The sequence below is a fragment of the Taudactylus pleione genome, unplaced genomic scaffold, assembly GCF_031769625.1.
Source record: "Taudactylus pleione unplaced genomic scaffold, aTauple2 ptg000296l, whole genome shotgun sequence".
In the NCBI taxonomy this organism is placed as follows: domain Eukaryota; kingdom Metazoa; phylum Chordata; class Amphibia; order Anura; family Myobatrachidae; genus Taudactylus; species Taudactylus pleione.
Genome location: NW_028284698.1, coordinates 1836815 through 1863403, shown reverse-complemented (window position 1 = coordinate 1863403; position 26589 = coordinate 1836815). Strand labels below are relative to the sequence as shown.

Below are 26589 nucleotides of genomic sequence, written 5' to 3'. Positions count from 1 at the left end.
CAATGTACAAATTATTAATATAAAGCGTGAACCATGAAGTCCAGTAATTTGGACGAAACGCGTTGGAAACTCCTGACTCCACCTTCCATGAACTTACCTTCCATATTCAGATAAACCATTCCCGTTTTTATCCCTCCATTGTATATTTGTATTTTTACCTTGTTTTTATGCTGTTTTTAACATCTGTCAGTGGCATATTTATTATTGCAAGTTGGTCGCCCCATTGTTTGAGTCATTTTTTGTTATTAAATATATAATTTTTTATGAATTCGCTATCTAAAAAGTTATTATTGTAACATTTAATATTTATTTGTATTGTTGCACATGCACGGTTCACACTTTATATTAATAATTTGCACATTGATACCTGTATATATGTGTATATATATATATATATACATACATACACTTATATATACATTTCTCTGCAATATTTGCACCCACATAGCACATTGCGCGCTTTATATCAGTTTTACTATATATATATATATATATATATAATTCTATATATATATATATATATATACACATCAAAATGGACGGCACTCAGTAGACTTCTTTGAAGATTAAAACGGTTCTTTGGATTATTAAAGGACCGTTTTAATCTTCAAAGAAGTCTACTGAGTGCCGTCCATTTTGATGTATATGTGGGAGTGTGATCAACGCTCTGGAAAGGCACCTCAGCAATTACTCTCTACCCCGTTGGTGAGTGCCGGGTCTTTTTTGTTCTATATATATATATATATCAATTACATATGTTATTGCATTGCAGTCTCTTAATGATGTGTAGTATTTTTTTATGTGAATTTATATTTGGAATCTGCCCGGGTGCACGTGCACATCTTTGTCTATGGATGTATTGATGTATTGTGGGTATTTTTAGAACAATCTTAAGTGTCTCTATTTGGCCATTTGTGATCATTTGGGAGGTACAGTATCTCCTACTGTGCCCAACAATACAACATGCGACTACTGAAAGACACAGCAGGGTGTTGTCTTATACTGTGACTAGGACATAAGGAGTATAATGGAAAATGAGCGCCTTTCATTACATAAAAATAGCACATTAAAGTTCCCTGTGGCGCCTCCTCTATAGATTTCAGGTTAGTATGTTTGAAAAATTTTAAAACTTGCCAATTTTGTGTTTGGTAGGTACAATATTTTGTGGTGCATTAAGTACATTACCTTAAACATGTCCAGTAAAGACATGTCATGTTATTAAGTTGATGGGGACATGGAGTTAGTGCATGTAAAATATTTACTACAGATGTGTCCGTACACATCTTTGCTGCAGTCACGCTAAAAAGCCCCTCTTGGTGCGCCAGGTCCTGTGAGACTCTGCTAGAGCCAGGAGTCTTTTTTTCCCAAACATGCATCCAAGGGCTCGATTTAGACCCACTTGCAAGATGCCTTTGCACGCACCCAGCATATGCAAATCTGGTAAAGGCAGGCGATCGCACGGCAAGGCATTATCACGCCCACTATGTCTTAGCGTGCGATCACTCTGTGTATGCAGACGCCCACCAGCCTGTCTTAAGATGCCCACTTGTGCACGTCATCTCCAGGAAGTGTATTCAACCATCAGTAACATCGACTACCATCGGAAGCGATCACAGCGCTTGTGACTGACCATACCCTTCCACAAGCACTGCGAGTGATTCAGTATGATTTTCAACCATGTTACGTGTACTATGATGCTGCCTCTTAATTATGCATGCCTCTGAAATGGTGTTAAGACGTTCAGGCACGCCTGCATTCACACCTCCACTCCCCCTTTTCTAGCAGCCAGCCCCTGTCACCACCCACAAATGGCTTCTTCTGTCACTCAATCAGCCGGGCTGTCTATGCGCAGCGAGCGGACGCTTCCTGATTGCTGGCTCTGGTTTGCGCACTCCGATGCATGCGCAGGATGTCAGTGGCATCTCTACCTTTAGATGCACCTGGTGCGGGCAGCGGAGCAGTGTGCGCGGCATAGCCGCGCTTCGGGAAAAAGCGTACCCGCACCCCGGTTTAAGTCTCTCCAGGGTCCCAGGAGGTGCGGGCTGTCCCCGTGGACCACTGTACTTGTAGTTCCGGCTCCCTTACTGTGAAAGGAGCCGAGTGCTGCATGTAATTCTACAGTGCAGCATCCGGCTCCTGTCACTGAGGGGGAGTCTGCACTTTGGTATCATCTCCTGGCGGGTGACACCCGTGTGCGGCCCACACCCCCCGCACTTCCCATGTGAAGCCACTGCAGAATGCAAACATCGGCTGCGAACGCAGCCTAGCGAGCGGGTCTGATTTGGGCCCTAAGTCTCTATGTGATGCGACTAGGACACACCAGCAGACTGTACTGATTAATTTGATATGCAACACTTATATATCTGTGTGCGACTAAATCTATGAATAGGGGCCACAGCTTTTTTCATTCCAAGTTCCCTCATGCATCTTATACAGACTCAGGTGCACACAGATATACACGTGTCACAAAAATTAGATTTTTGAACTTTATTTCCTATATTGTAACAATAAATATCCTGTATTCATATTTCAATTAGTCCGTGTCTTATAATAAATAGTTGTATGTTATTTCCATTTATCAATTAAATAACTATTGTTCACAGCATGGGACATAAAGTGCAAAAATCAAATGTGCAGGATTGGATAAATAATAAAAAGAGAAATAAATTGGAACTCAAAAGGATATCATAATATACCTCAAGAAATATATGAAGTAATATAAACCTGATGCAACATTGTTACATTTGAAGTTCTAAATAGAACATTAAGTAACTATAGTACAGGTTGAGTCTCCCATATCCAAATGTTCTGAAATACGGAATATTTTTAGCAGGACTGAGAAAATGAAACCTTTGCTTTCTGATGGTTAAATGTACACAAACTTTGTTTAAAGCACAAAATTATTAAAATACAGTATAAAATAACCTGCAGACTGTGGGTCTCATTCAGACCCGCTCGCAAGCGCCTGACGCATTTTGTAGGCAAGGCCGGGGGGGTGTGGCTTCACAAACGGAGGCGTTCCCAAGCGAACACTTGCCGTTTGTGGGCTCTATTAGAGCTGAAAGCTCTCTGGGGCTTGCAGCAGATGAGACCCTACCACAAGGGTCTCGTCGCAAGCCCCGATGGTCGCGATGGTCTTGACCATCGCGACCATCATCCTGGTCGCTCGTTAGGCTGTGGGTGGTATCCTACAGCCTAGCGAACGGCCAGGAGGCCGGATAATTTTTTAGATGCGGCCGCCCTCATTCAGATCGAGCGCTCGCATTTTGCGAGAGGCTCTGAATGAGTTCCTGTGTGTATAAGGTGTATATGAAACATAAATAAATTTCATGTATGAACACAAACTTTTTTTGATACACAAAATTATTAAAAATACTGTATAAACTGACCTGCAGGCTGTGTGTATAAGGTATATATAGAACAAAAATGCATTCTGTGTGTATATTGGGGTCCCATTCCCAAGACATTTCATTATGGTATGCAAATATTCCAAAATACAGAATATTCCGATATCCAAAATACCCCTGGTCCCAAGCATTTTGGATATGGGAGACTCAACCTGTACTACAAATTACCAGGTTGTGATGTGATTTATATGAGCAGAATAAGATCATGATAAAGTTTTGGGTTCTGTCTAAGCAGTCCCTGGCACTCATTTGATTTCATTTTTTAAATAAGTTTATATTTCACGTGTGTAATGTATATATGTTTGTATGTTCTATAAAAATAAAATAAATTATATGTTTAAGTAAAATAATAAAAGTTATGTTTTCTAATGATACGACCAGCGCCCCCTGATACTATCCTCTGTTTTTTTTAAATTTGCTTTTGTTAGTGGGTAGCACCTCATCAACCTCTCTAATTATTTATAAGATTCGGGTACAATTAAAGGAGAAGGTCGTTTCCAATGGTGCGGTTACATTCTTCACATATAACCAATGCGAAATCAGATGTCCCAGCGAGCGGCTTCACTGCTCCTTTTCGGAGCAGTGAATCTTTTCACTGCTCCTGTCTGAGCAGTGACGGGACTGCGCATGTGCGACCTACAGGTCACGCATGTGCACAAGAGCCCCGAAGGAGCCGGATACAGGCGAAGGGATCCGAAAGGATCCCTCATCGCAACCCGGCAGGGGCGTATCCATCCATTGGCCAGGATGGCACTTGCCAGGGGCGCCGGCTGAGAGGGGGGCGCCATCTGGCAGTGCCACACATGGCCAAGGGATAGATTAGTGCCTGGTGACCAGGCCTGAGCTACCTTCAGGTGTTCTCTCCCCCTCCCCCTCTGTGCCATGCTGTCATTGGCTGCTGCCTGGGGTGGTGATCATACAGTTGCGGTGGTATTGGCTGGGATGTTTGCTACTGCTGGTCTCCATAGTTGCGCCCTCCTACAGGTGACACGCTGTGATCTCCGTGCACTCCACATCACGCCGCACACCCGTAGCATGGCTCCCCGGCTGCTGCACAGCAGGGTACGGTCTCCGCGGGGCTCCTCATCACGCCGGGCACACACAGCATGGCTCCCCGGCTGCTGCACAGCAGGCTATGATCTGCGCGGCTCGACTCGACAGGAGCAAGGATGCTTCCCCCGGACCCTGGGTCAATCGTCAGCGCTGTGCAACTGACCTTGCATGGCGAAAAGGTACAACCCAGGGGGGGGAGAAGACTCTCAGTTGCTGCAAAACCTTTTATGGCGGGTGGGGCTCAGCTGCTGCAGAACCTCTTCCCAGTTGGGGAACACAAATTGCTTTCATAATAAGGAAGGCTTATTTATAACATTTATGACTGGCATTGAATGGATGTTGTTTCCTACTGTCTATCCTTTGTGTTTTCCTGTGTCTGTCCCCTCAGTCTCTCTCTCCTGCCATACAGTCTCTCTTTCATGCCCCTCTCTCTCTCTCTCTCTCTCTCTCTCTCTCCTGCCCCTCAGCATCTCACTCTCCTGCTCCTCAGTGTCTCACTCTCCTGCCCCTCAGTGTCTCATTCTCCTGCCCCTCAGTGTCTCACTCTCCTGCCCCTCAGCATCTTACTCTCCTGCCCCTCAGTCTCTTTCTCTCCTGCCCCTCAGTCTCTTTCTCTCCTGCCCCTCAGTCTCTTTCTCTCCTACCCCTCAGTCTCTCTCTCTCTCTCTCTCTCTCTTGCCCCTCAGTGGCTCACTCTCCTGTCCCTTAGTCTATCTCTCTCCTGTCCCTCAAGGGGATGGCTACGAAGGCAGAATGTAATTATTTAAAAAATATTGAGGTAGGGGGCGCTAGTCCATTACTTTGCCGGGGGTGCTCAGGCCCCTAGATACACCCCTGCAACCCGGATCTCCTTCCCATAGGGAAGGAGCGGGTTGCGATCCCAGAGCAGGAGAATTCACCATCTGAAGATGGCGAATGCTCCCACAGTCAAGCTCCAAAAATATAATATTTTCGGAGGTTGATGAATTCTGTCCCCATACTAGTGTATGGGGACAGCGGCCATTCCGCGAGAGGAAGGTAAATAGGTGATATCTGTGATACTAGTGTATGGGGACAGCGGCCATTCCGCGAGAGGAAGGTAAGTAGGTGATATCTGTGATACCTCCTGCTTTACCTTCTTGATGAATGGCCCGATAACTTACTTTTTACAATTACAGGTGAAAATGTGCATTTTCTTTTCACCTGCTTTTGTGAAAATAAGTGATGATAAATAGACCCCGAATGAGAATGTGAAAAAGAGACTTTCTGCTGCTACAATATTCAAAACAGCTTGATATATACTGGTGCTATAATACAGACGTGAACAAGAGACTTTGTTCAGCTATAATATTAAAATCAGTTTATATATGTTGCTGCTAAAACACAGATACAATTGAGAGACTTTTTTTATTGCAATATTAAAAGTGAATATACATTGCTGCCATTATCTGCTAATATACCAAAATAAACTGCTGGATATTCAATGAAGCTATAATTTCAGCTCGCTAATTACCTCTAGAGGAAAGAAGAGCTCACATTCATTAGTTCATGCTATGAATGGGAAATTGATGCTTTGATATTTTGATACCGGCCTGTGTTTTAACATTGTATTTTTTATGTTTTTATATTATGTGGATATTTTAAATTAAACATTTCTGGCTGTCAGCGCTTTTCATTTGTATTTTTTAAAGTTTGAGGGAGGACATTTGGAGGTGACCTAAATTGATCTCAAAGAGAGGAGGTGTCATGGGAGTGGCATGGGCATATGTCGGCATGGGCATGTGTCGGCATGCCACTGCATTCTCTTTGAAAGCACCGCAGCCACAGTGGCCATATTGAGAGAAATTTACAAGGGAGGCTGCATCGATAGTGGAGAGATCGGATCCACTAGTGCGGTTAAGCATAGGTCACATATGCAAAGTGGGCGCCGTAGGGTTAGCTCAGTCCATCACACGGAAGTACACAAGAGGAACACTCAAGCTGACAAGTGCATATTTTCGCACTTGCAAATCTGTGAGAAATGCCAGCCATGTATGAGCTGTGTGCATCTCTGAATCTGAGCCATATTTCTTTAAAAAAAACCCACATAATTACACTTAACATTATTATATAATGATATACATATACAAAAGACATGAACATCAGCTTTGATCTTGGTCATTAAAGGTCATATAGAACTGTGGACCTGCAAGGCTTCTTCATGTGCTCAGGTGCACCTATTTGTCCTCCAAGTGCTTTACCAGGTGTATGCCCAATTCTGGTTTTCCGAATGCCCCTCTATTATTGTAATCTGCACCTAGTTTTGTGGGATGGCAAATGCCTCCGCAAATGCGTAGGGTTGAAATCCCAACTTACTATCACATTAGGACCACCCTTTTATCAGTTTACTTAATAATTATGTATATGTATAATATTAATAACCCTATGTGATGCATATAACAGAGTGTACAACACTTCAGCATCTCCACTTGCCACTAAAGGAGCGGGACTGGTCTGTAATGGGGCATTTTTACATAGGCAAAGTTAAGAGCGGGTGTGTTGACAGAATTGCAGGCTATACAGCATGGACGGAAGTGTACAGCTGCACCAAGTATAAACTGGTGTAAGTGTGCACTGATGATGATGAAGAGTACTAAACATACAGCTGTGGGGGGAGGTAATCACAAAGATGCATACAAATCTGCATACAGGTCAATCTAGTTATATGCGTGCAATGCTGGAGCACTTACAGATCTAGTCAGCGTCAGGCCCAATGACTGTCCCCAACCTGATGTAAGTGCTCAATAGTATATTGTATAGCAAGTTATCATCTTCAGTACTTTGAAATGAAGTTTGGGAATTCAGAAGTTTTCTACAGATTTTATACAAATTTGGAATTTCCCCCACTGGAAATGTTCATTCACTAACCTATTTGTTGTGGCTACTGTATGTTATTAAATTGGTTATTTTATAAGAGTTATTATTACCTATTTTTAAATGTATTTTATTATCATTCACTGTGTGTTAGGCTACTAAAGGAAATGTGTGATAGGCAATATTGGTAACCGTAAGTTTGAACTTTGGGCCTGATTCAGAGCCGCTCGTAAGCGGCCGCTCGTTCGCTCCGAGCGAGGTTTGCACCACTGCGCATGCGTACGGATCGTAATACACATGCGCGAACCAGTCAGTGCGGCCGAAAATCGTTTGTTTGCTAAATAGCGAATGCCTGCTAATATGAGTGACAGGAGGAGGAGGCGTATGTGGGTGGTAACAGGGGAAGGTGCTTGAAAACGGGGAGTGGAGATCCGAACGCAGGCGTGCTTAAAGGTCAAAACGGGCGTTTTATGGGTGTGCATAATTAATACAACAGCGTCATTGACCACGTCACTGGGTTATTTTATAGTCAGAACTGCTCGCAAGATTGTGGTAGGAAAAACCAACCACAAGAATAGCGAGCAGTTCATACGCTGGTCGATGTACTCGATTAATCTAATAAATAGCGGACATGACGTAGGATGCGAGCGGCCAGGGGGCGTAGTTATCCAAAAAAGACCGCAAGTTTTGTTCGCTCGTTCAGACATAGAGGCGTGAACAGACCGCAAAGAGCGAACGGTTCATTTGAATAGCCACCCCCTTTTCCTGAACGACCGTCCGCAAATTGCGTCCGGCTCTGAATCAGGCCCTTTGTTAGTAAATTCCTTCCAAAGAGCAGCATTACACTTTGAGTATTACGGGTCTGATTTGCACATAAAAGTGCATACAGCAGCATCTATTGGCGGTCGCCCATCTGCAAGTTTATGCAAATGCCGCTACTAACTCCTTCCCTGGTGTACATCCGTGCGGCCTAATGTGCAAGGACTGAGCGTCCACTTTTAACATCCGTGCATGCAGTAATACCGATTGGTTCATCCTTATACACCACCATTGGTTGCACAATTGAAAGTTGTACCAACCCTGTGGCTGGTGGAGTTTCTCTGTCTGACCGCGGCCTCCTATGCCTGCGGCTGTGCGCCTGGGAACGCAGTCGCTTGCATTGAGACGGCCGCAACACTCCCATAACACGCCCACTGAATGGACCATTTTCGCATGCACTACTTCCCACCTCCCAGTCACTGCCCTGGAACGCCCATCACTTTTCTGCAACAATTCCAATAACAGCACCTTTGTGAATACACTCTGTGTGACGCATGCGCCATAATGGTTTTCAGACATTTTCGCACATGCGCAGTTGCAAATAAATCGCTCAACTATCCGTACATCTGCATTGCAGGCACCTATGGATTATACCCTGAATGTAGTTTGTGAACCAGTCTTAGAAGCAGACTGCCATGTCAGACATGCTGGTCTTGGTCATTTTGGAAAATCACACAGAGCTGACCAGGTCATATTGTGTTCTCATCCTTGGCCACAATCATTATTATTCCCTCTCTTCATTTCCTTCCTTCTTCCCAGAGTGGTGCCAACCCAGTATTTCCCCTGCAGGCAAGCCGTGCCTGTGGAACAACTTCTTCAAATGCTTATGTGATTACTATTATAATTGCAGCTTTGCTGATGCCAGTTCTACCCACTCCCTTCTTCACAGAGAAAACAAGCGTTTCACTCTTGACATATTGTGCCTCCACTTGCCCAGGAGGAAAAATTAAGGAAAAAAATAAAAGAATGAATTATACACAGTGTAGGATTCATTGTTTCTCAGAATAAATTAACCTGATGACTAAAGTACTGGCTATGATTTGTAATACATGCAAACTGCCAGAATAGGCAGGGGAATCAGGCTGCAAATACAGATAGAAAGGTGAGGACGTCACAGACCTTTGTGTCTCTCAGACTCACGCATTTATTAACCTTTTTTTCCCCGGCACTTAATATTATAAAATTAATTTTCATGAAGATAATACGTAAACTGAGTGATATTGCTCCTGTTAAACAGCTGTTAGATCATCTACTGATAAAACCTCTCACTAGGATCTAATCACAGTAAGATTAAAATATATTACGAATGCTTGTGATACTTTTTTATTTTACATATTACATTTTTATTCCACTTTAAGGGCTTGTTCATATATTGCACTGTGCACTCTATGCCTGATTCAGAATTAGGAATAGAAACTGTGTACCTGGACAAACCATGCTGCAATGCAAGGGGTGCAAATACATAACATTTTTTGCATGCAGGGTAAGTACTGGCTGCTTTTGCATGTAGCCCACAAGTATTGGACAGCTTTATATTTACACTGCAATGTAGATGTCAGTTTGGACACCTCCCTCCCACATCTAAATCTCTCTGCACATTATTCATCTGCCCCACCTGCAGTGCAGCATGGTTTTACCACGATGCACAGTTATACTTGCTCTCTAATACTGCTTTTATACCGAAATTCCGGGTCTGACCCGGAGGTTGGAACAGGGCTCCAATCCGGATCAATTTCCCCGACGCCGACCCAGGATATTCCTGAGTTGGCGCCGTTCACACCGGAGCCGGGTTCGCAGAGACCCTGCTTTTTCGGCGTTGAAGTGGGCACTTGGAGATGATATCTCCAAGCGCCACTGAAGCCGTCCAATCAGCAGGCATGCGGCACGATCCAAGTCACCGGGACCCGGATTGCACCATTTACACTGCAGGGTTTCACCGGTTATTGCCGTGTTAAACCCTGCAAGTTACCTGGGTTGGATTGCCGGGTCACTCGATCCGGCAATCCAACCCTTTCCCTTTTACACCAAGGAGCTCCCCGGGTTAACCCTGCAATAACCTGGGTTTTAACTCTGGTGTAAAAGGGGTATGACTCTATTCCCAGCTCTGAATCAGGCCCTGTCCACATATATAAAGCATAGTCCTTTTTTTAACAAATGTGCAACAAAGCTGCACATAGGGTTCCTTACATCTTGCATCTTAAGGAGAGGTACAGTGACATAAAAATCAATGATCCTGATGTCTGCTGTAATTTCAGTGTGTCAGCAGGAGCAGCGTACTTTCCCCATGACGTGTAAGCGAGCCCATTTATAAAGCAGCTTTCCTAAGTAAGGATCCATAAATTAAGTCTATACACATTTATATCAAATTGGATCGATCCGGCTGTTTGGAGATTGATGGGGCTTGATTAGCCGGCCAGGTGATGACCACACTGTCATGTTGTGATTAACAGCGGACTGCATTTTCATCACATAATCATGATCAATCCTGATCTAATTGACTAAATTGAGTGCCCAAATGGTTAAAGCCCACTTACAAGACCCTTGTAAAAAGCAATCACTTTTAGTACAGGTCTACAATAGCTTGCACAAATACAAGCAATGTTTTATACGGCTGCTGCTATAATACATACTGTACAATGTACATGAAATTGATTTGCTCCTCTTTTGATTATTTCTTTAAAGGGCCACATGAATCAAATAGTTTACAAGGAGAACATGCTTGTTACCTCTTGTCTTCCTCATTTACAAAGGGTAATTTGTTTTGCAAATGAATAACTAGCAATATTATCATTTTAGTAGCACATTCTCATGGTGCTGAATGTAAGCTCCTGTAGAGACACAGGGCCTGATTCAGAAAGGATCGCTATTCTGCTTATATGCACGCAGTGCAGTTGCTAATATCAGCGGTGATATGGAAATGTTTGCTTTTGAATTGTGATCGCAGATTAACATTAAGGACACTCACTTCCCCTTACTCACATCCGTATACTTTGGCAACATAGCAATATAATCGGTAACATCGAGTAACATCGGACCCATATGAACAGTTAAGGCAGGTCAGACCTCACTCAGGAACTGCTAACTTCAGCGCACGCTATGAGGCCTCAGGCTGCGTATTGTTTCGCAGTGGATAACTTATGCACGCCCATGCAACACGGTTGAAACGTACTGTCACGCGTGCGTTCACCTGACCTCCTCCCCGTCACCACCCACAAACGACACTTCCTGTCAATCATTCTGCAATGGGTTTGCGTCGCAGTTCCGGATGCAGCATCTGGTTCGCGCACGCGCACTGTGATGCGTACGCATGTGCAGTGCAAAATAATTGGCCGATAGCGTGCGTATAAGCAACTGCAATCCTTGTTGAATCAGGCTCTCAGTAGCTACTACTATTGTACTACTATTGAGAAGCTAACAGATAAAGGGGGGTATTCAATTTGGAGCGAAGAGTCTGTGCTGGACTTTTCACTCCACATCGGAGGTTTTCTGGGGATAAAGTATGGGGCGCGTGCCCGCTTTATCCCTGTATTCAATTAGAAATCAACGAAAACGGGAGCCGGCGGAAAGGTATCGCCAAAAAAACTGGAATTTTCAGAAAATATTCCAGGGACCCCCCTAAAGATGTCTAGACATGGGGGATCACTATGGGTACAGTCATTTTTACCTGCTGAAGGAAGTTGGGGTTTCTAATAGCTGCGGCAGGTGCATATTTGCGGCTATGAAGAAGTGGTGAAAAATAACTGTTACTATCAAATTTGGGGTACATGAAAATGGGGGTAAGCATATTTTTAAGTCCCTAAAATGATATTTAAAAATTCTTCAAAAATGCACCTGCCGCTACTCCCGCAATGAAGAATATACCTGCCGCATTTAATGGAACCCCTCTGGAATCAATTTTGCGATTTTTGAACTGTGGGCCTGATTCAGACCCGCTCGCAAGCGCTATGCACTCACAAGTGGGTCGATGGTTGTGCATTGCGCATGCGCGGCGTGCACAAAGCGCAAGCTCCATAGCGAGTGAGAAATTCACTCGCTCCGGGGCTCGCTACAAACGGGGCGGCTGACGATGTTGATCGACAGCTTGCCCCGTTTCGTAGGCAGGGTGGGGGGGGTGGCTGGACAAACGGAGGTGTTCCTGAAGGAACACCTGCCGTTTGTGGGCGGCCCTACTGACATCACCGGCTCTATTAGAGCTGGAAGCTCACTGGGGCTTGCGGCAGACGAGACCCTACCACAAGGGTCTCGTTGCAAGCCCGCTGGTCGTGATGGTCGTGACCATCGCGACCATCACCTGGCCGCTCGCAAAAGCTGTGGGTGGTCACCAACAGCTTAGCGAGCAGCCAGGAGGCCGGGACAAAAAAAAGCGCCCACCCTGCTTCAGCGCGAGCGCTAACTTTTTGCGAGCGGCTCTGAATCAGGGCCTGTGTTTTCTATATTTTTTTTACACACCCCAAAATTAAACATAATTTTTGGGGTTGTCCCGATTTGTTTTTTTTTTACACAGATCTTTTTTATTGATTATTTCCAGGGGTGCAGGGTATTTTTTTTTTAAGCCTGCACCCTAAACCCCAATTCTGCACTTTTTTACGCCATGTAAAACATGGTGAAAAGTTATCCCCGTTTTTTTTACAAAGACTTTTGGCATCAGCGAAAAGTCTTTGTAATTGAATTCGGGGATAATTGAAACATGCGAAAATGACGTCATCGGCGATAATTTATCGCCGATTCCGACTTTTCCCAGCCAAACTGAATACAGCCCAAAGATGTTAACTGAGTTTGTAGTTTTTATGACATTGGCTACAGGACCTACCTTCTAGTTAAGTGTACCATTTACACTTCTCAGCTATTGCTTTTTTCAATAAAATAACATTAGAGCTGGCTAGACTGCTGTATCTAATCAAGATACCTCATCACTTGCATAGAACATATAATTGTGAAGCTATTTTGCGCAAGTTATAAGCATGTACTGTATGAAAGTGTATGTCCGTTTTATTTACGTCTCCTAGAAGAATTATATATATTTATTTGTTTTGTACTAGTTGCACTTGTACTCAGACTAATTGTCTCCCTCTGACTGAATTCTCCAGGCCTCAGTACCTGAAGAATTCTGAAGACAATCACTGCCATCTAATTATATGGACCTATTAAAAAATAATTCCTTAGGCACTAATGAATAGAGATTTCATACATTTCGTGGCTGTAGACCAACAAGACTCACGCCCCATTTCTCACGCTCACAATTTCAGTTGACTTGAAGTACTGTATAACTCCACCCAAAACTGAATTTTCCATTTTTGGTGAAGATCAATAATTTACTTATACCCTTTATCCACCGCCGAAATAACCCGGGTTATTGCTGGGTCTACCTGGGTCGAGGCTCAGTGGAAAAGGGTTTAGTGATCTGGGAATCCAACCTAAGTAGCAACCAAGGCAGACACATGAAGGGCCTGGGCTAAAGGGCAGTGTAAATGGTTAATCCTGGTACGACCTACGTCCCGTTTGCAGCATGGGGAGAACCAGATTTCCCTGCGCTTGGAGATGATGTCATTTCCAAGTGCTGGCATATGAGTTCCACTGTACATGGGTGCTGTGTGAACGGCACCGGCCAGGGAATAACCCGGGTTGGCGCCATGGTGTGAAAGGTGTCTGTCCCGGCTCTGACCTGGTGTGGAAGCGTGTTTCAATCCCGGGTCAGACCCGGGATTTTGGTGGAAGAGGGGTATTACTTGAGGTCTGCCTGTCCCCCATTAGGGCAAGTACTCCAATGCCTGTAGTGATCCAGTGATACATTGCTCAATTCCTTAATACTGAGACTGAATTTGTTCTAACTAATGCCCCTTTTCCACCTAAATTCCGGGTCTGACCCGGAGTTGGAACAAAGTTCCTATCCGGACCAGACCCGGAATTTTGCCGGCGACGACTCGGGATATACCCGAGTCGGCGCCGCTCACACTGGAGTCGGGTCTGCATAGACCCGGCTTTTCCGGAGTGAAAGTGGTCGCTTGGAAATGATGTCATCTCCAAGCGCCACTGAAGCCGGACCAATCGGCCGGCCAGCAGCGCACTCCAGGTCATCGTGACCCGGAGTGCGCTGTTCTCGCAGCAGGGTTTCACGGGCTACGCCTGTGTTAAACCCTGCTATTTGCCTGGGTTGGATTGCCGGGTCACTCGACCCGGCGATCCAACCCTCTCCCCTTTTACACCAGGGAGCTGCCCGGGTTAACCCTTCAATAACCCGGGTTTTAGCTCCAGTGTAAAAGGGGTATAATAGTGGTGTAATCAATGCCCCTCACATGTGTGTACATAGCCCCCATTTGTATGACAAGACAGGCAGCACTAGTAAGAGCAAGGAGTACAAATACATTCATCTCTGGATCCCGGTGAAAGTATAATTCTGTCATACTGTATATCATAGCTTATTGATTCCACCTGAATTACTTGTTTTCTAAATGTATCTTTAAAAATTGATATATAACAGTAATGGCCTTTGGTAGTGAAGATATCTGTTAACATTTGTGTATGTGATAACACAGCTGGAATTTAACCCATTAATTAAATAATTCTAAAACTACACAGCTATTAGTTAAAAAATCCAATTAATAAGGGATAATTACTTAAATAATACCCTGGAGAACAGAAAACACTAATGATTCACCAGGTTCATCTCAAATAAATTCAATCCATCTGTGTCTCATCAACAGATCATATATCAGTATATATCACAGGGATCACTATGGAACTATCTTACCTCTAACATCAACTGGGTAAACTCTTCATTACTAAGGAAGGAAGGTTTCCAGTCCTGCCTGATTTCACAGGCTTCCGTCTGTGCTGTGATTTCTACGGGAGACAAATACATAGACTTGTGTGTCTTCATTTTACTACAGTGACGATATCTCACTTCATGATGGCTCTGTACAGCATTACCTTTCTGTTTCTGCAGGAAGTCAATGGTCCTTTGGAGTATCGTGGACTTGTCCATTTTGAGAGGATGTCCATGTCCCTGCAACATTGTACACAGCTCCTTAATGAGGACATTAAATTGGTCTCTTCTCTTCTTCTCAGATTTATTCCGTGATGCCCTGAAAATAAATTGTACAAAAATTTTTTTTTAGATAATAATAGAAATCTCTGGCATGCCACAGGCAAGACTACTAAGCTGGATATACAGGTAATGTGGTCCATACATGGCTCTGGCCAATCTGTGCACTAACTCTGCTACAAAATGCACTCCCTGTGCGGGGCCCCCTCCTCTCTCCCCGGTGGCCGGCAGCCGACTGACACGGCTGGCCAGCCACCGGAGCCTTAGTAGGTTTAAACACCTAACCTACATGTACAGATATGTCCTCTTGCATCTTTGCCGGTTGCGTGCCAAATCGTGCCATGCATGGTGCGAACGTAGTGCATGGCATGGCGTAACGTGGCGCACATGGCTGCGGCTAATCGCATGGCAAGGATGCAAGAGGACACATCTGTACAAGTAAATAGGAAATGTGTCTTCATCCTGATATGGTACTGTTAATCAAGGGCCAGAGCTTGCTATGACTGATTTTGGTGATAGCAGCAAAAAGAAATTACTGTAATAAGAACCATAGTATAATCCCCACCTCCCTCATATTGCATAATAAATAATGTGGTTTAAAAGTAAAGATTTCTATGACCTCAAGCAGCAGGTCTTCCTTATGGAAGCAGCATGTAATGACCATGAAGGCCAAAGAGCTCCAGTTTTAGTCCCCTTTATACTTCTACAATCATCTTTCATCTCTAAGCAAAAGCCTAAAAACTAAGTAAAGCCCACCCATAATAAATAAATACAGTATAGTTTACTTCTGACTCCCTCTCCCTTCCCCTGGATTTTGCCTTGTAACTGGACCCAAGAAGATTGCTTGTGCCGGGCAGCAGCATTCAGGTGCAGCTCTAGGTCAGTAACCAGCTACAGTACAAGAGGACACTGAAGAGATACGTAAGTACAGGACTCAATAAATGTGTCCACAATCTAGGTGCCTACTCAAAGGTTAGGAGCCATGTTTTGATTTTTTTTGCCATCTGGTGCCAGTATATAATGGTAGAGCTCTAAGCCATGGCACATAAAGTAAGCTCATATTTAATGGGCAGTATAATATGATGGTCCATAGCATTCATTTGAAAGGTATATGTTGAGTAATCTTCTTCTCCATGTCACATATCTCCCCTACCATAACCATTTTGATTTTGTTTATCGTAACCACATGGAAAAACTAGTTGCCTGGAATAAGACGTACACCTTTAACAATGTACATATCAATGAAAGTCACAACTTCCTGCACCCTTTCCAGGCGCGCGCAGAACCCCAATTGGAAGTTTGGAAATGTTGGGCGGTATGGCTAAGCTGGGGGTCTATTTACTAAGCACTGTTAGGAGACAGAGTGAAGGTGCCAGCCAATCAGCTCCCAAGTGTCATCTCACAGGCTGTGTTTGAAAAATGACAGTTGGGAGCTGATTGGCTGGCACCTTATCACTCTCTTATCACTTTTCACTCTGTCTCCTAACACTGCTTAGTAAATAGACCCCAAGACTTTTATCTCTCTCTTCCTGTTGAGATAGACATGGGATACAATGAATATGGAGGTTGTGATGGTTATGGATAGTGTGCATACAGATCTTGAGATTTGTGTGGGTGTATATGGTGTTTGTGATACAAAAATATTACAAGTAATACGTTTTCTTCATGAGACATATAAACTAATTTTTGGGGGGTTTATTCATTATTTAATTGACTAAATGGAAAGAAGTATTTTGCATAAAAAAGATAAACCTGTAATTACAAAGGTGTAACACACTGTAAGTTTGTTTGTGCAGAAACAAGGACACAGAATAAACTCTTTGTATGAATGCTGTACAGGAAATATATGTATGGATAATGGTACCTCTTCGCTCTGTCTTTCTCATCTTCATCCATCAGCTCGTTTAGGCAACACAGGATTCTAGAACAGAAATGAAGACAGCGGTTAATGTAATTAATGAAAATTGAATTTGGGACCTGCAACAAAAAATCTATATAAATTTGCAGCTCACGTCTAAACAAACTGTGACGTTACCAACACAGCTGTGTCTATTCCCTGCGGACAATCTCCCAGCTATCACTACTGAGTAATAAGGCATCAGCTAAACATCTGTCTTGGCTACGGAGCCGCCATGCCACGCATGGCCCATGATCTCCAGTACACTGAAGTGATTTACAGCCAGATAGAGATACAGCTGTCACTAAGGATTCTGGGATTTTCAGCTACAGAGCACTTTTAATGCTACAGGAAGCGTCATTTTCAGAACTGTAGCACTGCTCACCCCTCTTATGATAGTACTGTATGCTACAGCTGATTATGAACAGCTGATGTCTGATCAGCACACATATCTTGGAAAACTTTTGGATATAGCATTATCACTACAAATTATGCCTTAATTACAAAATATAAATGACCTGAATCATTCATTTCTATATGATAACAATGAAAGGCAACATACTTGTAAATTAATTTGAGATATCATAACTGTCAATAGTTTAGTAAGAGTCTGAGGGGTATATTTACTAAAGTGCAAGTTTTTAGAAGTGTAGGTATTGCCCATAGCAACCAATCAGATTCCAGCTATTATCTTCTAGAAGGTGCTAGATAAATGTTAAGTAGAATCTGATTGGTTGCTGTGGGCAACATCTCCACTTCTAAAAACTCTCACTTTAGTAAATATACCTCTAAGACTGAGGGGTCTATTTACTAAGCAGTGTTATGAGACAGAGTGAAAACTGATAAGTCTGTGATAAGGTGCCAGCCAATCAGCTCCCAACGGTCATTTTTCAAACACAGCCTGTGAGATGGCAGTGGGAGCTGATTGGCTGGCACCTTATCACAGACATCACTTTTCACTCTGTCTCATAACACTGCTTAGTAAATAGACCCCTCAGGCTTTCTCAGAATACAGTGCTCAAAGTGGCCCTTATACTTCTTCTACTGCTTCAATTGTAATACTATCAAATTTAATTATCTTACTGTACATGTTCCATACCAGCAATTTTATATTCCTACTTCAATCACTACCAGAATCAACCAGAATCTTATTGGGTTGTAGTTACGTTGTAACAAAGATCTATCAGATCCTGATAAAAACATTAATATTGCTTTTGTCAGTTCAACTTTAAGTAAGACAAATCACAGCAAATGTCTGAAGCATTTTATGGGTTCCTGTAGACTTAGGGGCCTATTCAAGATGTTAACTATCGAGGTCCGAACGGACCCCGATAATTAACAGACTGACTTGCCGCGGACGCCGGAGCAATTCATCATTGCTCCGGCCGGCGCTGAGACAGCTGATTCGGAGCAGTGAATCTTTACACTGTTCGCAAGAACAGTGCGCATGCGTGACCTACAGGTCACGCATGCGCACAAGAGCCCCGGCGTTCGGCGGAAGGAGCCGGACAGGGGCAGAGAGCTACCCAGGACTCCTTACCATAGGGAAGGAGCAGGTAGCGGTAGCAAACGCCATCTAAAGATGGCGAATGCTAGCGCAATCAATCTTCGAAAAAATTATATTTTCGGAGCCTGATGAATTCTGTCCCCATACTAGTGTATGGGGACAGCGGACCATTCCGCAAGAGGATGGTAAGCAGGAGATACCTGTGTTACTAGTGTATGGGGACAGCGGGCCATTCCGCGAGAGGAAGGTAAGTAGGAGATATCTGTGATACTAGTGTATGGGGACAGCGGGCCATTCCGCAAGAGGAAGGTAAGCAGGAGATATCTGTGATACTAGTGTATGGGGACAGCAGGCCATTCCGCAAGAGGAAGGTAAGTAGGAGATATCTGTGATACTAGTGTATGGGGACAGAGGGCAATTCCACGAGAGGAGGTTAATTGGAGATATCTGTGATACTAGTGTATGGGGACAGCGGGCAATTCCACGAGAGGAAGATAAGTAGGAGATATCTGTGATACTAGTGTATGGGGACAGAGAGCCATTCCGCAAGAGGAAGGTAAGCAGGAGATATCTGTGATACTAGTGTACCTTCATGAATGGCCCAAACACTTTTACAATTGCAGGTGAAAATGTGTATTTTACCCTTTTTCAGAGTGCACCTCTTCATCTCTTCCCACTTCGTCGCACCTTGGCACACTTTATGATATAGTAGGGGCAATATGAATTTATTTCTAACAGGGGTGACACCACTGATTTCTATGAATGGTGTTATCCCTATTGGAAATGCATACTGGTACTTGTAATAAGAGGTTGCACTCTATTTTTACATTTTATCCTTGAGAATCAACTGCAAGAATACCAGGAGGGGACCACTTCTACTCAGAACTGGGCTGGTACTATCTACATCAGAGGGCCCAATCATTTGTGGAATTGTATATACTGGAAGTGTGCAAATCACAGGATGACAAAATCCCAGTGATCTGAAAGCTGTGTGAATTCTGTGGTGGTTTGTAAATAACATACTAAAAAAGATACAGTTTAATGTACCCCTGGTCTTGGCTCTGTTGCATCTGTGACACACATTTGTGTTACTTACACATTAGGGTTCTTTGTGAGATTGGGCACAGTGTATCCCTGGGCTTCTTCTTGAGCTCTATTGACAATGAAAAGCATTTTAATTAATTATATGTGTTAACTTTATTATTTCATATGACTTAAATATACATTAATAGGAAACAATAATTTGGTTTCCAGAAAAAAACACAATTTTACTTGTTTAATGTATGTTCTGTTTGCCTCACTGTCCAAACATAATAATAATAATAATAACAATAATTAATGTTAACAATAATAATAATAATAATAATAATAACAATAATGATAATAATTAGTACACATGAAAGAGCTGAAGAAAACTTTATATACGAGCTAGTTAAAACAGGTTGTTCAGTAAAAAAAAGACAATAACAGGAACATGTGAAATATGGAAAAGAAAGGACAATTGAAGAGGCGAGTGGATGAATGGGTTATGTAACATTTTTCTGGAAAATTATTTTTTTTAATAAATGAAGGTGTTATGCCCTAGGGATCATAGTAACAATACTATTATACATGATGGGAATCTATTTACTGATATATTTTGTGGATAAAAGTGCTAAGTCCAATTTTTAAGTAATTTATCTTTAACTGTAAATATCTCAGTTTCTTTTAACGTGACATAACATCTTCATCCACTCACCTCTTCAATTGTAAACTTAACATCACCAAATCAGTAAAGCCATACATCCCCAGCACAGTATAAATCATGTAACTGGGAGACAATTCAAATGTCATATCAAATCAATCTAATACTAAATATTTTCAGTTTGCAGAAGTTGTACTGTATATGTGAGATGTTGGCTTTCCAAAACATTACAGCTCACAACCCACCAAATAAAACCATCATCTCTACCTCCAACAAAAATAAAATATGCTGCTTTCCTTCTCTTTCCCTGCTAAAGTGCAACATGTCTTTGTCAAGGTTGTCTCTTGTATTACAAAAAGTGACAAGTGAATATTTCATATATGATCCAAGAAAGTAAAATTCACCATTTAGTGACATTCCATTGAGTCCTTTTAAAAAGCAAATTATTACCTCCCCAATTAATTGGTGAAAATGGAATCATCCATCCCAGTAATCCAGTCTAAAAAGTATTGCTGTATACATCTTTTTTTTTTTTTTAAAGCCCCCAATATTTTTATAGATCCATGTAATGATTTAGCCATATCCACCTCTGCTAAGCTTCATTCTAGCTCATTGATGGAGAAGGGTTGGCCCAGTGAGCTCTTGCCATGATCCAGGTCATACACTGACTAGGTGCCAGTGGGTATAAGGCCTTGCATGTTTCTATATCAAACTGTTTTTCATCTTTGGTATCCTGAATCTCAATTATTGTTATTATTATTATGCTGCTATTGCCTACCTCCCAACTGTCCCTATATAGGCTGTGCAGTCAGGACATTTGCTAAAACTTGCAAGTAATGTTAGTTTGTCCATTCCCAACTCTGAACAGGTGTAAGCAGCAATGGAGAAAGTGTTTCTACAATAGGGGAGGGGTTTTGGAGGTGCTCAGTGCTTCAGAAGCATTAGACATGCCATTGGGGTGTGACAATGCACACATGATATATCCATGCCCCCTAAAGTGACGCCCTTTTGGAGGGGACGTTGGTGTGGCCCAACTTTAAAACTTAAATACTTGAAGTTATGTCATTGTCTTAGTCCTTTCTGGTTTTAATTGTTTAAAGACTATTTTCTGTCCCACACTACTAATTTTTACTTCTAGAGCTTTTGACATCATTAGGTTTATGCCTATTATCAGCTTTAGTTCCTACCAATTGTTCTCAAATCCATATATTTTCCCCCACCTCCTGCAAAACACCCATACCTCCATATTGCCCACTCATGTTCATTACTCCCATACCCTCTAAGAATCACTCATTAACTTTCTACTTTTTTTCTACATATCTTCATTCTTTAACTGTAATATCATCTAATTATCACCACAAAATAATACCATTTAAATCTTCCAATCCTCTCTATACTTCCGCTTCTAGAAGCAGGTGATTTATCACTAAATCTAGCCCCCCCCGCCCCACCCACCTGCCACACCTAATTCCTATGCTACACACAATAGAGATCCAGCAAATCTCAAACATATCTCCCATCACAATTAAAATCCTATTGAATGCACACTTTGTAACGAACAAACCTGTGACCACGTCCTCTCAAACAACAGCACACAAGATTGGATTCCTCCTTTCCCAACGTTGCCCATTCACAGTTCCGCCAAATGTTCAATCACATACTGTATGCTGACATCTATTGATGAACATTCTATCTGGATTTTCAATCCATTCTCTTTGGATATTATTTGCGCTATTGTCCCACTTGACCACACCAACAATCCCTAAAACATTTCTATGGTTGTTAAAACTCCCCCACCAATGACACCCTCACCATCATCTTGAGTAATTTCACCATCCCAATTAATTATCTACTACATTCTAATTTCTAATTTCCAGACCTGCCAGGAACATTGTAACCAAACCCTAACAACAACCCTTGATCAAGTGGCTACAGTTACTCGACTCATGTTGCTCATGAAGTTACATGCAGCGCACTAACGAAACGCGCTGTCATAAATTTAAAAGACATTGGTGAAAATCTCAAATGTCTAATGACTTCTTCAAATATAATATTATATACCTATTCTAATTAAAATATCAGGACACTGATAAATAAACACAATTCCAGTCTATCATGTCTGTAGAGCTTGTATCCCTAAAGTCCTCTTTAGTACATTCAAATCTATTTTCTTCCCTGCTGCTACTACAATCAATGCCCAAGATCTTGCTTTTTACTTTAAGGGCTATATTGACAAGATCTGACATGTAATAGTTTTCTTTTCCTCAAGCATTTCCCTCAAACCACTGGTGCCCTATGCAACAGTCTACGTTTGCCAAATGGTAATGATGCCCCTGCTCTTACAAGGAGAATACATACTGTATAATGACACACAATGACATAGTCTTACACTGCTCTGTCCAAATGAGCTACTGTACTAATGTGATAAAATGTTGGCTTCACAAGTCATTTTATAAAATATTGCCCACACCCTCATAATACAAGTAAATAAATCACATAAAAAAATTGCTGGATGAGTTATCGGAATTAATATGAAACTGATTCCTTACTCAAGTAAATCTAAAATACTAAATAAAAAATACACTTTATATGTCACTCCACTTCGTCTCCAATGTCTTGTATTAATTAAATATACAATATTTTCTTAAACAAGGATTTTTCATATTCTTATAGTTAGACTAAATGAATATCTCCAATTGCCATTATTAACAACAGTATTGCTAACCAGCATACAAACCATCTGTGACATACAGTGTATATGGATTTTGAAAAAGAGGATCACATTATTTATATGCAACTCATAATCAGGTTTTAGTGTGATATAATTAAAGAGAGACCTTCTTTGCTTATTCGTATAATCTATTATTGTGCTCTAATTAATGAATGTTCACACAATTTGTAATTCCCAACTAATTGCTCTCTTCACTAATTTCTTTCTTAAGATCCCGAAATGAAACACTTTAATTAGTGATTGTATTACTATTGTAATACAATCACTAATTGTGACAAGTTCATAGGTGGCCAATTTAAAAACCACCGAGCCAAATTACCTATTACAACAACAAACACATTCTCTTTACTTCTATATTTTCCTTTGTGGATACCAACAAATTAAAAAAAATGTGTATCAGAGTCTGTTTCCCATGGCTTAACCACCTTAGTATTGCAAACAAAACCTACACATTACGAGTCATGTATAATTAGAAATATTTTAGGAAAATTCTAGGTGAACACCCATATACATTATATTAAAGATGTTGTAATAACTGAATGGAAGACAGCTATACAGCAAAGCATGAGAAGTAAATCATATTTCATTAAAACATAATACGTCATGAATCTAGTCATATTACAGTGTTGTGTGAAAGAAAATACACTCTTTATCATATATATGTTATTAAAAACCAGTATAATTAATAATCATTTAATCCTTGCCAAGGACTACATGTTTAAAAATCTAATCTTGTGTGCCAATTAACCAATACCCTATTGCAGTGGTTCCCAAACTTTCTTGAATCACAGCGCCCTAGTGCATCAGCATTATTTTCAAAAGTTTGCTATTGAGAAATTTTAAAAAAAATGTAGTGAAGTAGTACAGTGAAGTAAATTGTGCTTACCTGTCATCCTCAGTTTTGGTTATATAGTGGTGGACAGGTTTGTGCTTCTTTTTGTGCACATATTTAAATGACATTGACCATAAAGAATTTGATTTGGTGCTGGACCACCAACCTGAGGCACCCCTGTAAGTGTCCCGAGGCACCCCAGGGTGCCACGGCGCATAGTTTGGTAACCACTGCCATACTGTATTTCAGTACAACTGAAAGAAGAAAAAATGGTTTATTTAGATATTAGATTATTTTTCTTTTTACCACATTTGCTATCACCATCGGTAGCATTGGAGGACAGCTGGCAATACGGGTTCCAATCATTAGATCTACAATAAAAATGTCGACAGTGTCTAGGTAGACACCAACTGGTAGACAGGCAATAGGTTGACAGGTACAAAAGGTCAGTGTCGGACTGGGGCATGACGGGCCCACAGGGGAAATGTAATGCTAGGGGTCCACTGAAGGAAGGCGGCGCAAAGCTGATGATGTGTGGCCAGCTACTGGTGTGCACAGCTGGGGTTGTGGCTAGCTACCAGAGGAGCATGAGTAAAATAAGAAAATTACACAGATCCAGAGCCATATTACAAATAAGAAAATAACAACAATAATGCTTAATCTGCTATTCTAGTTATAGTTTAAAACCAGGTAAGTAATGATGTGTACGTCTAGTCTCCAGAAGGCATAGGGATTAGCAGCTGTAGTTCTCGTTACCCTGGACCTGGATACAGCTGTCAGCATTGTAAAGTCTGAATTGCATTTATGGCAAAGGAAAATGCATATTTTAGTCCTGTTACATTAAGCTGCCAGCATGTAGGCTCAGTTGTCTCATAACTCAGTGGCTAGGTATTGTTGCCTGTACTACACTACTTCACCCATCGCAGAGCATTGCAATGACCACCATACTATACAGAGCGCAATGCAGTGCACACCATACTATACAGAGAGAATTGCAGTGACCACCATACTATACAGAGCATTGAAGTGACCGCCATACTATACAGAGAACATTGCAGTGACTACCATATAATGCAGAGAGTGTTGCAGTGTCCAGCATATAATGCAGAGAGTGTCGCAGTGCACACTATATAATGAAGAGTATCGCAGTGCACACTATATAATGAAGAGTGTCACAATGACCTCCATACAATGCAGAGAGTGTCGCAGTGCTCACTATACCTGTATAATGAAGAGTGTGTCACAGTGCCCTCCATACAATGCAGAGTGTCGCAGTGGCTAGCATATAATGCATAGAGTGTTGCAGTGCCCTCCATATAATGTAGAGATGTTGCAGTGCTCACTATATAATGCAGAATGTCACAGTGGTCACCATATAATGCAGAGACTGTTGCAGTGCTCACTATACCTGTATAATGAAGAGAGTGTTGCAGTGCCCTCCATACAATGCAGAGTGTCGCAGTGGCCAGCATATAATGCATAGAGTGTTGCAGTGCCCTCCATATAATGCAGAGAGTGTTGCAGTGCTCACTATATAATGCAGAATGTCACAGTGGCCTCCATATAATGCAGAGAGTGTCGCAGTACTCACTATATAATGCAGAGTGTTACAGTGGCCAGCATATAATGCAGAGAGTGTCGCAGTACTCACTATATAATGCAGAGTGTTACAGTGGCCAGCATATAATGCAGAGAGTGTCGCAGTACTCACTATATAATGCAGAGTGTTACAGTGCTCACTATATAATGCAGAGAGTGTCGCAGTACTCACTATATAATGCAGAGTGTTACAGTGCTCACTATATAATGCAGAGTGTTACAGTGCTCACTATATAATGCAGTGTGTCACAGTGCATAGAATGCAGAGAGTGTCGCAGTGCTTACTATACATGGCACAGCAAGTGTAAGCTTAAGTATAAATCACCATTATTCATAACCCTTTATTATGTGTTACGGGGTAGATATCTGATTAGTGACATTAATGGGCTAGAAATGACATCAACTTTTGTATGCATTCAGTTTTTTGAAATTTTGCTATGTCTTTTAGATTTGTTTCAATTCTGTTTAAAAAATGGATAGTATGCCAATTTATTAATAACAAGTTGGCGTGTAATTGGTCCACTTGTATTTATAATTAATAAATCTATAAAATATATTTGCATAATCAATTTTGTTGGTGGCCCCCCCCTAACCTAGTTGCCGCAGTGCCCCCCACAAGCCTTAATCTGGCCTGTCTATGCTTGCTGGCACAAGCTATTTCATTGCTGTTAATACTTTTATTATATTTTGGGGTGACCACTGACTGTATTTCAGCAAGTGGAGTGTTATCTAATGCTGCTTTATGTGACACTGCCTGTTTTTTTATAACCTGCCAAGTAAAATTCCTGAGGCCACTTTTATTCCAATAATTACTAAACTTACTGTTTAGTAATTCAGGGCCTGATTCAGACCCGTTCGCTATTTGCGGTCGTTCGTTCAAAAACAAGGGGTGGCTATTCAAATGATCCGTTCGCAAATTGCAGTCTGTTCACACCTCTAAGTCTGAACGAGCGAGCAATACATACGCTCGTTTATTTGTTAAAAACGCCCCCTGGCCGCTCGCACCATACGTCATGTCCGCTATTTATTAGATTAATCGAGTACATCGACCAGCGTATGAACTGCTCGCTATTCTTGTGGTTGGTTTTTGCTACCACAATCTTGCGAGCAGCCCAGTCCGAGCCTGCAAAAGATTGGTAATCAGAAGGGGAGGGAAATAAGGGAGAACCAGAGCACTGGTAGGATG

General features: G+C 41.9%; 1 protein-coding gene across 1 annotated transcript in view; it reads right to left on the bottom strand.

The window, feature by feature from the left end:
• LOC148511650 (neuronal PAS domain-containing protein 2-like) overlaps positions 1-17068 on the bottom strand; it is an 80908-nt gene extending 63840 nt beyond the window's left edge. Inside the window, exons 1-3 of the mRNA XM_088482886.1 lie at positions 17018-17068; positions 15039-15193; positions 14860-14951 (exon numbers count right to left, since the gene is read on the bottom strand). Coding sequence (XP_088339012.1) covers positions 14860-14951; positions 15039-15193; positions 17018-17049 — 279 coding nt within the window. The 5' untranslated portion in view covers positions 17050-17068. The remainder of the gene's footprint in view (positions 1-14859; positions 14952-15038; positions 15194-17017) is intronic.
• Positions 17069-26589: the final 9521 nt, after the last annotated feature.